Source organism: Triticum aestivum, chromosome 6A, assembly GCF_018294505.1.
Source record: "Triticum aestivum cultivar Chinese Spring chromosome 6A, IWGSC CS RefSeq v2.1, whole genome shotgun sequence".
In the NCBI taxonomy this organism is placed as follows: domain Eukaryota; kingdom Viridiplantae; phylum Streptophyta; class Magnoliopsida; order Poales; family Poaceae; genus Triticum; species Triticum aestivum.
The window spans coordinates 622510719-622522948 of NC_057809.1; the positions used below are offsets into that span (position 1 = coordinate 622510719).

The 12230-nt window shown below is 45.4% G+C and overlaps 1 protein-coding gene across 1 annotated transcript; it reads right to left on the bottom strand.

Moving 5' to 3' along the window:
* Positions 1-7764: 7764 nt before the first annotated feature.
* LOC123129243 (uncharacterized) lies at positions 7765-11314 on the bottom strand. Its single transcript, XM_044549484.1, has 7 exons — positions 11007-11314; positions 10723-10812; positions 10492-10572; positions 10292-10423; positions 8534-8752; positions 8345-8437; positions 7765-8230 (listed from the first exon to the last, which is right to left on the bottom strand). The coding sequence occupies exons 1-7, from the start codon at positions 11235-11237 to the stop codon at positions 8048-8050; spliced, it is 1029 nt and encodes a 342-aa protein (XP_044405419.1). The 5' UTR covers positions 11238-11314; the 3' UTR covers positions 7765-8047.
* Between the last annotated feature and the right edge of the window lie 916 nt (positions 11315-12230).

The window sequence follows — 12230 nt, forward strand, 5'->3', positions numbered from 1 at the left end:
CCAAAGGTACTTGTTGGGTTGGCGTATTTCGAGATTAGGATTTGTCACTCCGAATGTCGGAGAGGTATCTCTGGGCCCTCTCGGTAATGCACATCACTTAAGCCTTGCAAGCATTGCAACTAATGAGTTAGTTGTAGGATGATGTATTACGGAACGAGTAAAGAGACTTTCCGGTGACGAGATTGAACTAGGTATTGGATACCGACGATCGAATCTCTGGCAAGTAATATACCGATGACAAAGGGAACAACGTATGTTGTTATGCGGTCTGACCGATAAAGATCTTCGTAGAATATGTAGGAGCCAATATGAGCATCCAGGTTCCACTATTGGTTATTGACCGGAGACGTGTCTCGGTCATGTCTACATTGTTCTCGAACCGTAGGGTCCGCACGCTTAAGGTTTCGATGACAGTTATATTATGAGTTTATGAGTTTTGATGTACCGAAGGAGGTCGGAGTCCCGGATGAGATCGGGGACATGACAAGGAGTCTCGAAATGGTCGAGACGTAAAGATCGATATATTGGACGACTATATTCGGACTTCGGAAAGGTTCCGAGTGATTCGGATATTTTTCGGAGTACCGGAGAGTTACGGGAATTCGCCGGGAGAAGTATTGGGCCTTATTGGGCCATACGGGAAAGAGAGAGGGGCTGCCCAGGGCAGGCCGCGCGCCCCCCCAAGGCCTAGTCCGAATTGGACTAGGGGGAGGGGCTGCGCCCCCTCCTTCCTTCCCTTCTCCCTTCCCCTTCCTTGTCTCCTACTCCTAATACATGGAAGGACTCCTAGTTGGACTAGGAAAAGGGGAATCCTACTCCCGGTGGGAGTAGGACTCCCCTAGGGCGCGCCATAGAGAGGGCCGGCCCTCCCCTCCTCCACTCCTTTATATACGGGGGCAGGGGGCACCCCATAGACACACAAGTTGATCTTCGTGATCGTTCCTTAGCCGTGTGCGGTGCCCCCCTCCACCATATTCCACCTCGGTCATATTGTAGCAGTGCTTAGGTGAAGCCATGCGATGGTAGAACATCAAGATCGTCACCACGCCGTCGTGCTGACGGAACTCTTCCCCGACACTTTGCTGGATCGGAGTCCGGGGATCGTCATCGAGCTGAACGTGTGCCAAGAACTCGGAGGTGCCGGAGTAACGGTGCTTGGATCGGTTGGACCGGGAAGACGTACGACTACTTCCTCTACGTTGCGTCAACGCTTCCGCTTCGGTCTACGAGGGTACGTAGACAACACTCTCCCCTCTCGTTGCTACGCATCACCATGATCTTGCGTGTGCGTAGGAATTTTTTTAAAATTACTACGTTCCCCAACACAAATTTCCCTCAAGTGGATGACCTAAGGTTTATCAATCCGTACGAGGCGTAGGATGAAGATGGTCTCTCTCAAGCAACCCTGCAACCAAATAACAAAGAGTCTCTTGTGTCCCCAACACACCCAATACAATGGTAAATTGTATAGGTGCACTAGTTTGACGAAGAGATGGTGATACAAGTGGTATATGGATAATAGATAAAGGTTTTTGTAATCTGAAATAATGAAAACAGCAAGGTAGAAAGTGATAAAAGTGAGCATAAACGGTATTGCAATGCTAGGAAACAAGGCCTAGGGTTCATACTTTCACTAGTGTAAGTCCTCTCAACAATACTAACATAATTGGATCATAAAACTATCCTTCAACATGCAACAAAGAGTCACTCCAAAGTCACTAATAGCGGAGAACGAACGAAGAGATTATGGTAGGGTACGAAACCACCTCAAAGTTATTCTTTCCAATCAATCCGTTGGGCTATTCCTATAAGTGTCACAAACAGCCCTAGAGTTCGTACTAGAATAACACCTTAAGACACAAATCAACCAAAACCCTAATGTCACCTAGATACTCCAATTTCACCTCAAGTATCCGTGGGCATGATTATACGATATGCATCACACAATCTCAGATTCATCTATTCAACCAACACAAAGGACCTCAAAGAGTGCCCAAAGTTCTACCGGAGAATCACGACGAAAACGTGTGCCAACCCCTATGCATAGGTTCCCAATGTCACGAAACCCGCAAGTTGGTCACCAAAGCATACATCAAGTGGCACGTGATATCCCATTGTCACCACAGATATTCACGGCAAGACATACATCAAGTGTTCTCAAGTCTTTAAAGACTCAATCCGATAAGATTACTTCAAAAGGGGAAACTCGATTCATTACAAGAGAGAAGAGGGGGGAAGAAACATCATAGGATCCAAATATAATGGCAAAGCTCGCGATACATCAAGATCGTATCATCTCAAGAACACGAGGGAGAGAAAGTGAGAGATCAAACACATAGCTACTAGTACATACCCTCAGCCCCGAGGGAGAACTACTCCCTCCTCGTCATGGAGAGCACCGGGATGATGAAGATGACCATCGAAGAAGGATTGCCCCCTCCAGCAGGGTGCCGGAACGGGTCTAGATTGGTTTTTGGTGGCTACGGAGGCTTCTGGCAGCGGAACTCCCGATCTATGTGTGTTCTGGAAGTTTTAGGTTACGTAGGTATATATGGGTGCAGGTGGTACGTCGGAGGAGCTACGGGGGCCCCACGAGGCAGGGGGGCGCGCCCCCTACCCTCATGAGCTCCTCCTTCCTTCCTTGACGTGGGGTCCAAGTCCATCGGGTGGCTTTTGTTCCAAAAATAACTTCTCTAGTTGATTTCGTTCTGTTTCAACTCCGTTTGATATTCTTTTTTCTCGAAACACTGAAATAGGCATAAAACAACAAATCTGGGTTGGGCCTCCGGTTAATAGGTTAGTCCCAAAAGTAATATAAAAGTGGATAATAAAGCCCAATATTGCCCAAAACAGTAGATAATATAGCATGAAACAATCAAAAATTATACATACATTGGAGACGTATCACCTGCACGTGCCTTGAACCAGTCGGCTACACGCAACTTTAATTCTTCCCTGCACTTCTTCAGGTACGAATTCATCCTTTGACCTGTTGCAGCATTACTCAGAATTAGAATTTTGAGGATAGAGTTATAAAAAATATAAATAGATGGACAACAAAATGCTATTAGTTGTTCGTTTTACATCTCTATTAATGGTTTTCTATGTGGAAAATGGTCAGTGTTAGATTGTAACAAGAACTAAGAGCTACACATATGTAAATGATGACCCACAAGTATAGGAGATTAATTGTAATCTGTTCGATAAGTAAGAGCGTCGAACCCAACAAGAAGCGGAAGGAAATGATAAGTGGTTTTTCAGCAAGGTAATGTCCGCAAGCACTGAAATTATCGGTAACAGATAGTTTGATAGCAAGATAATTTGTAACAAGCAAGTAACAGTAACGGTAAACAATATGAAGCAAGGCAGCCCAATCCTTTTGTGACAAATGACATGCCAAAACGGTTTCTTATAATAAGCAAAGTGTTCTTGTATGCGTGATTATTGGATTGGATTGGATTGGAGGAAACTCATAACTGCATGCATGCCCACACATCACGTTGTTTCACAAACGACTAACAAGTCCATGATTTTAGGAAGCGAAATCAATCTTTAAAACATACCTAATTCTACATATATTATTTCCTAAAATCTTGATCGTGTGCGAACGAGCGGCCGAACACGAGCCACACGATCTTTTTGTATCGGACGGTGCTGGACTTGAGGTGGTACTTGGTGTTCACATATGAACACGTCACTGTGTACCTCCAACACCGAGGGTGATGCACCGTAGCTCAAGTCGAAGGAGTCCCGTCAGGAAGCGCGGTACGCAAGCAATCCGGCGGGTGCTTTTCAGGACCCGAAACCCCACGCGCCCGGGAGGGACCCCGTCTGGACGCGCGGCGGCTATGGGCTTCCCTAGGTCGGTTCGCCCGCCCCTAGAGTCTCGAGGATCGCAGCCCTGCAATGAAGAAGAACGAACGAAAAACGAGGAAGAAGAAGAACAAAGAGAGAGAATAAAAGTAAAGGTAAAAAGTGATAGCTGAATTGATCGATTGTGTGTTGTTCAATCGGCCGTCACTCTTAAATTGACTAGATTGTGTGAATCCGTAATAAGAGGCGGCTGGACTTCCCGTGCAAGGAAAAGGCTTGGATTCACGTCTAAAACCCTAGTCAAATTCGGATTGGTTTTGTCCGAACTTTTCAAAACTGTTCGGTTTAAACTGGCTGCACCTTGCGGGTCATTTTTGAGGTGGTAAACGACCTCGGGTGGAAACGAGCCCAAAAGCAATCTTGAACGTTTAGCCGAGACGAACAACTTTCATGTTGAATGTTTTTTTATCAAAGCTCATCTTGAGGGACAAATCGCTCACGCAAAACAGACTATTATTCGCGCTACCTATCAGACACGGTGTGTGGTGGGGCCCGCCATTTTTTGCCTACTGATAGGACTGTATTTCGATGGCTCTAACTTTTGTATACGAATTTGGATTGAGACGATTTTTATATTAAAATCAACCGTTTCGACGAGACGCACAACTTTCATGTTGAATCTTTTCCCATTGGATTCCTTCTTGGGGGTGTAATCAGCCGAGTAGTGTTATAAATACAAAATCTCAGTACTTCGAACACAACTTCGGCCTTAGAGATGAGATTGGATGGCTATGGCCCAAATATCAAAGTTTCTTCTTTTGACAATATTGAACTTTCACAAGTCCATGATTTTATGAAGCGAAACCAATCTTTAAAACCTACCTAATTCTACTATAGATAAATTATTAATTTCAGGAAACGTTTGTATCCAGCTGGCGTGAGTACGATCAAAGCGAGGATCTTTTTCTCTCGTGAATCTTCTCTCCCTCCACCACATAGATTTCCTCCTTTTTCTTCTCTGTCCCCGGCGAACCACCACCGCCCGGTGAGTACGCCGCCTCCCACTTGTGTCGCAGACCCACCACTACTGTTTGGGCGGCGGGGGCTCTTCGCATGCTCCGTGTAGAGCATCTCCAACAGACGCGCACCACGAGGGCCGAGCACAAAACAGCAAGCCAGGCGGTGCGCCTAGCGATGGCCGGAGATGCGACCCGGCAGCCCGAGGTTGGAGACGCGGTCACCACGCGCTAGAACTAACCGACGTCGAGCTACAACCATAGTGGAAATTTGCTAGAACGGGCTGACGACAGAGCTACAACAACGATGGAAATTTGCTACAACCGTGGCCAACATTTTTTTTTTCTTCTGGAAACAACGGCAAGGGTTGCAACCGGCGCAGCTAGGAGCTACAACCCTTTTGATAGATGTTACAATCAGGACGACAAATGTTACAACCATGGCCAACGGCTGGCGGCGTACAACCGTGGAATGACAAAGGATGCAACCAGCACAACTGATGCTACTATCCTTCGACAAGATGTTAGTACAACCATGGGTGACAAATGCTACAACCATGAACGACCCCGGCAACGACGAAGGATGTTACAGCAGTGGATGACAAATGCTACAACCATGAACGACAATGGCAACAACGAAGGATGTTACAACCATGGAGGACAAAGGCTACAACCATGAACGACCCTGGCGACGACGAATGCTACAACTAAAGGCTGCAACGGGCGAAAATTGATACACGTGTAACGGGGGGTGCTATTTTTCCAATTTGAAATTGGGTTGTTGACAAGTTTAGCGGCAGTTTCGGGAATGCCCCAAATTATCGAAGGCGTCTCTAGCGTTTTAAGGAAACGTTGCAAAAATAATTAGAAGGAGTTGTTATGTCCATTAAAGGCGTTTTACAGCGCCTTGCGGTGATGTGGTGCGGGGTGTTCAACAACATGTACAAGTCGGCTAGGTTGAAGCTCCACCGACCAGTCGTGCTTGTGGCACCGACCGCCAACAGCGTATCTCAACAAGGGTTTTTTAGAAAACATACTGGCAACAAGTAGGCCATTCGCCAACTGGTGCGCACACCCTGCTGAAACTAACGGGCCGGCCCATATAACATACATTAGAGGCGGGTTTTCTTTCAATTTTGGGAAGGTTCTGATAGCTTCTACCAGTTTTTTTTTTTTTGAAGAGTTTTTATGTGTTTTGTGTTGCCCGATTTTTTTTAAGAGTTTTTATGTGTTTTTGAAGAATTTTTTCTCAAATTCGTGAACTAGTAGCACAGATTTCTGTCAGTTCCAGCATCTAGCGAGAGCGGTTGCAGCATCTGACGGGCGCCCGTAGTAGCAAATAATTATGCCGGTTCCAGCATCCAGCGAGAGCGGTTGCAGCATCTGGCGGGCGCCCGTAGTAGCAAATAATTATGCTGGTTCCAACATCGAGCGAGAGCGGTTGCAGCATCTGGCGGGCGCGGTCATCGCCCGTAGTAGCAATTTTTTGGCCGGTGAAGTTTGCATCACCGGTCGGGTCGTAGCATATTTGGACGCCGGTTGTAGCATCTCCGGTCGCTGGGTGGCCAGCACCTCGCCTTGCCCGTTGTAACACCTTGACATGCCGGTGGGTACAAGTGCTTTAACCTTATATTTGAGAAGCTCTACAGGAGAGACACATACAATGAGATGGCGTTAGCTTCTGTGGTCCTTTTCGGCATGAGCCACAAGGACGGTTACAATAGCAGGGACGTCAAGTCAAGGTAACATATATATGCATCCTCTTCTCTTGCACAACTATGGTCGAGTTATTGCCACACTTGACCATCACTGCATTGGGGTGTATTCCTTTCCTTATGTAAAATTCGTCTATGAATATATCGACGGATGGCATGACATGGTTTCGCAGTAGGAAACCCACCTTCCCAATGAAGCTGGTTTTCTTTCTTTGAATGTCTAAGGGAGTATGTTAGCAAGGTTAATTTGGTATGTAAGTCAGGTGCCTGCAGCCGGTGAGATTACAGAGCTGGTTCAACGGCACATAGAAGAAGATGGATATGGATGGAAGACGTTCATAAGTGATGCCGCCACATATAAAAAGGTTGGGCAACTTTAGGGGCCATCTGACTCTGAAGAGGTTCAGCAAAGCACCAACAAATTTAAAGCGTGACCTTGGAGAGGAGCTGTGGGATGGATAGCTTGGACAAGCCATCATTCTTCCTCCCAAGTCAAAGCCATCTTACAAAACGCTTTTCATCCGCACCGAGATGTTGTTGACCGGGTCTCTCTCTTCACCGCCGCCATACGCTACATGAACTAGAGGACATGTTCAAGTACAACAAGGAAAACCTGGAGAGTGGCTCAAGGGATGGGAGGATCATTAAACACACGGATGGGACAATCCACAAAGCTTGCAGGCTTGCTGTGTCACTGATGAAGCTGGACCAAAGGGAGGGTGTGTGCAGTGGGTGGAGATGCTCTGCTACTCTGCTAGTAGAAGAGATCCATGACAAGAAGCTAGCACTTTTACTTGTACCTGACCATAAGCAGCATCAACTCTTTTTTTAGTGTGCTTCTGCTGATTTTCAGTTGTTTTAGCTGTCTCGTTCTCGCTAAGCCATGTAAGCGCTGAATAAGCACAAGACACTGTAAAGGTAAAAAAAAACTATAGGTACCAAGGGATTTTTTTTTCTTAATAAAAGAAAATATGTTGGAGACAGACAGACCAAACATTACTACTGTCCTAACAAAATAATGAACAAAATAATGACCAAACATTACTACTGTCCTGTCATGGCTTACCTTCTGATCTCCATGTTAAAGTTACAAAGGAAATTCTTCATTCAACAAGGCAAAGGCACAAGAGAAATGTTCTTCATTTTCAAGACAAATAAATAGCTCACCCGCAAAAAAAAAGACAAATAAATAGCTAATAAAGAGCCAAGCAGACACAAAGTAGTCAACTCAGAAAAGGCAAAAACCAAAGGAAATAACAAGATCTCTCCTACAGGTAGGAGTGGAGACAACTTGCCCTAAAAAAACAAAAGCCCTATCTCAACTAGTTCAACCAAATAAATGGACCAAAAATACATGCGGTTGTAAATTTTCTTTTTGCTATCTAAATACCAGCTAAGACAGAATAACATACATATATCCGTACAAAAACACACATCTCAGCAGACCAAACTAACAAATCGTCTGCAACTGCAACCGCACACGCTGTGCTTGTTATCTAGCAGCTATAGTTGTGTCTGCGTGTTGTCTCCAGGACCAGGCGGCAGCTCTCCGCCCATCTTGGGGGCGGCGCCCAGCACTCTCTCCATGTCGAAACGCACCTCAATGTTGCGCATGCTGTACCCGACGATCATCAGCCAGAACAGCAGGTTCGCCAGCTGGGCACCGCTCGTCTCCGAAACCGCCGTCTGCGTCACCATTCACGCCAAGTCAGCAACAACATATACATACATACACATGCTTCTCTATAAGCCACCGAAACTACTTATGCTGGTGGAGTGGTGATACTAGATCCATTTTACCTTCATCTGCGCAGGGTCCGAGACAGCCAAGAGACGCTTTATGAATGCGTTCATTGCAAACACGACGTCCTCACCCGCACTACTCGCCAGTTCCTACAAAACAAAATCACCATTTAATTAGCTAAATCATTCATCAAACTAGCTACAATGATAAGCCAACAGTATCAACAACATATACAGATATAATACCTTTAGATTTTGAGGTTCTAGGGTTTTTAGGTATTCCAGGAGCTCATTGCTTCCTTGAGATGATTTCCTAGCAACTTGACGGCTCAGCTCATCGATTTCTGCTTCAAGCAATTCTATATATTTCACAGCGTCAATCTTTTCTGGTCCAGTGGTCTTGTTCCATCGGATCACTTCCCCACTTACCTTTTTCTGGGTTCCAGGAGCATAATCTTCTGAGCCCTAGAGATGCCAACCACGCATATTACATAATATACAATCAAACCAAACAACTAAAATTGAATTTTGCTATTATGATAGCTTAACCAGCAGAGCTCCTTCAGAATGATCAAACAACACGGGTATATGTTTAGGAATTCAAGGCACATGATTCTAAAAACTAGGAGTAGCAAGTGCAGATACACCAGTCCATCAACCATAACACCAGGTCACAGCATCTCTTTCCAATGTTCTACACCAATAACAAAGCTAGTACAAAGCAATATGGATGCCGTACTTTGCTCTCTGAGCAGTGATACAAGTCAGGCAGGTGAGGTCACCGAGGTGTCAACCATCCCACACTGGCAACATCTCACGGTAAGCCTGCATGTGTTCTGTAACTTCATCTAACCCAGAGTAAATGAATACTGAACTATCGCCATTTTTATACCTTGCTAAGCACTAGGTACCACCAAACCAGCAATAAAAAAGCACCAGTAATAATTATCATATATGAACATAATTTCTTAGCAAACAGAATTTAGTCTTCCACGCGATATGAAGTCGTCAAAACATCGGGTGATCACAACCATCAAAGTAGCGAGCTTGCATGTGAAAACAGCTAATACGACACTCTAAACATCGCACCTCTTCCAATCATAGATCTGAAGTCGTGCAAATTCAAAACAAATGTTACTCATTAGTAGTTTTATACATATTGCAGCGAACGACAAAAAGTTAAATGTACCAACATTTTCAGCAAGATGTACTGAGCACTGTAAAATATCAGGGTAATTAACACAATAATTAATTAATCACGCAATGATAGATCAAATATACGTGACAGGATTATGACAAGCCCATCAATGTTGCTGTGAAATAAGTGATTTGTTCCCTCTTTGAGACGAGTGGAATCATTTAGAGACTGAAATATCAGCACAACTGTTGAATCAATATATCCATGAGCAGTGGCATGAATCGGGAAGGTACAAAGCAATATGGATGCACTAGTTTGGTCGCTGAGCAGTGGCATGAATCGGGAAGGTGAGGTGTCAACCATCTCACAGTGGCAACATCTAACCCAGAAAAATGAATATTGCATCTATACCTTTGCTAAGCACTGGGTACCAAACCAGTAAGAAAACACCATCAAAGTAGCGAGCTTGCATGTGAAAACAGCCAACGCAGCACTCTTTTTTTCGAGAAAACGCAGAAGATTTGCGTTTCATTGTATTGAAAAGAGGGGGTTAAAGATCACTCTTCTACCAAACATAGATTTGAACGCATGCATATTCAAAACAATTGTTACCCATCAGTAATTTCATACAAATTTCAGTGGAACAACAAAAAGGTAAAGTAATTGACCAACTTTTTCAGTCAGATCTACTAAAGAGCAAACACTAAAAAATATCAAGATTGGACTGTTAAATAATTGCTAAGCAATTTGCTTGTTCTCTGAGGCAGGTGGAATCATTTTGAGACAGAAATATCAGCACAGCTGTTGAATCAATACATCCATGCATGTGAAAAAGTAATATTGTGCTAACATTAGTGGAAAAGAACCTTTTCTCCTTTGGGTTCAGGAAGAGCAATCTGCTCCAGGCTCTGTTGCAGTTCCAGACGATACTGTGCATTCCTGAACATGTATCCAGTCATCAAAACGCTGTACATAAGCTGTGCCAGATTTTCAGCAACCTGTGTTGATGAAAATGATTAGTAACATGTCGCGATGAAATGAATATTACAGATGATATTTTCATTACCGTTGTGACGGTTACAGCAAAAAATTGAGGCGGCAGAGTCCCAATCATATTTGTCACTGTATGGCGCATGGCATCAACAACCTTGGAGGACAAAGTAAGTTATGAAGGGGCAATTTGAGCATATATATAAAGACACATATATTTTTTAGCAATATAGCCAGTATTTCTAGACTGAAAACATATATATATAGGTTATGATCAAGACATGGGGGAAAGGAGAGGTAAAAGAACCTGTGTTGGGGCTCTTTTGACGAAAAGCTCCATAAACTCTGGCTGGACGCCTTTTACGTATTCCAGGAGAATATCCCTCCGGTTTTTGGGCTGCAAGTATCAATCAAAATAGCAGATAAGCATAGATAGATTTGAACACGGCTAGCTAGCTAGCTATGTGGTTGGAGAGGAAGATTTCTTTCTATGTAAGATAAGATAAGATTTCTTCATCCAATCGAATCGAATCCAATCCAATCCAATCCAATTCCAATCCAATCCAGTCGAATCCAAGTTGGATCAGTTACCAGGTGGTTGGCGCCCCCTGAACCGGAACCGGAATCTGGACCGGGAGAGGCCGCACCGTTGACGCCGTTGGGTCCGGCGGCGGCGAGGCGGAGCCCCACATCCGCATGGAGACGGCTGCGGCGCGCGGGGAAGCAGACGAGCAGGGGCCTAGGTGACAGCCTCCCCATACTAATACCAGAGGAGGAGGAGGAGGCGGCGGCGGAGGCGGGGAGTAGGAGGGACGGCGGCATGGCGGCGGCGGCGGTTGGTTGGGTTCTCCGCTCCGCCGTGAGTAGGAGGGCCGGCCGGGGAAGGAAAGGAAGGGGATAACTTTAAGGGCATCTCATCTCATCTCGTCTGCCGCCTCAAGATTCGTGCTGCACTCCTCTACTACCAAGATGGTGGATAACACCCAGATCAATCAATCAATCAATCAATCAATCAATCAATCAATCAATTAAATTAAGGCCTCATTCGGTTTCAAGGAAACCAAAATGTAGGAAAATAGTCACCCAATGTATATGCATATGAATATCAGTACAAGGGGTGTAGAGCTTATACTCGGTGTGCTGTTTGCGACCGGTTGTTCGAAGATGGAGGGCATCTTTTTCTTAAATGCAAATGGGTGAAACACAGATGGCGAGCGTGAAGAGGTGAGAGTGAAATTGTCACAGCAAATTTCCGCAAAGGGACTAGTATATGCTATTGTAGAAGGACAAGATATGGGCTGTGCAATCTCGATGTATTGATCGGTGCGCCAGGCACGTATATATAAATACAGAGGTGGGCCACAACCTCAACTATACAAAGGAAACAAAAGGTGGGCCCTACACACAAATATACACGTACACAATATACTCAACACCCCCCCCCCCCCCCGTAGTCGAAGCGGCGCTAGTGACGCAAAGACTGGAACGAAACTCCTCGAAAGTAGAAGTCGGCAGTCCCTTCGTCATCACATCGGCGAACTGCTGAGCGGTCGACACATGGAGAACCCGCATGCGTCCAAGAGCCACCTGCTCGCGCACAAAGTGAATGATCAGCTCGATGTGTTTAGTCCGGCGATGATGAACGGGGTTGGCGGAGAGGTACACCGCAGAGACGTTGTCACAGTAGACAACCGTAGCCTGGGAAACGTCGTGATGCAGCTCCTGCAGTAACTGTCGTAGCCAGGTGCACTCGGCAACGGCGTTGGCCACAGCTCGGTACTCAGCCTCCGCGCTGGAGCGCGAAACTGTGGGTTG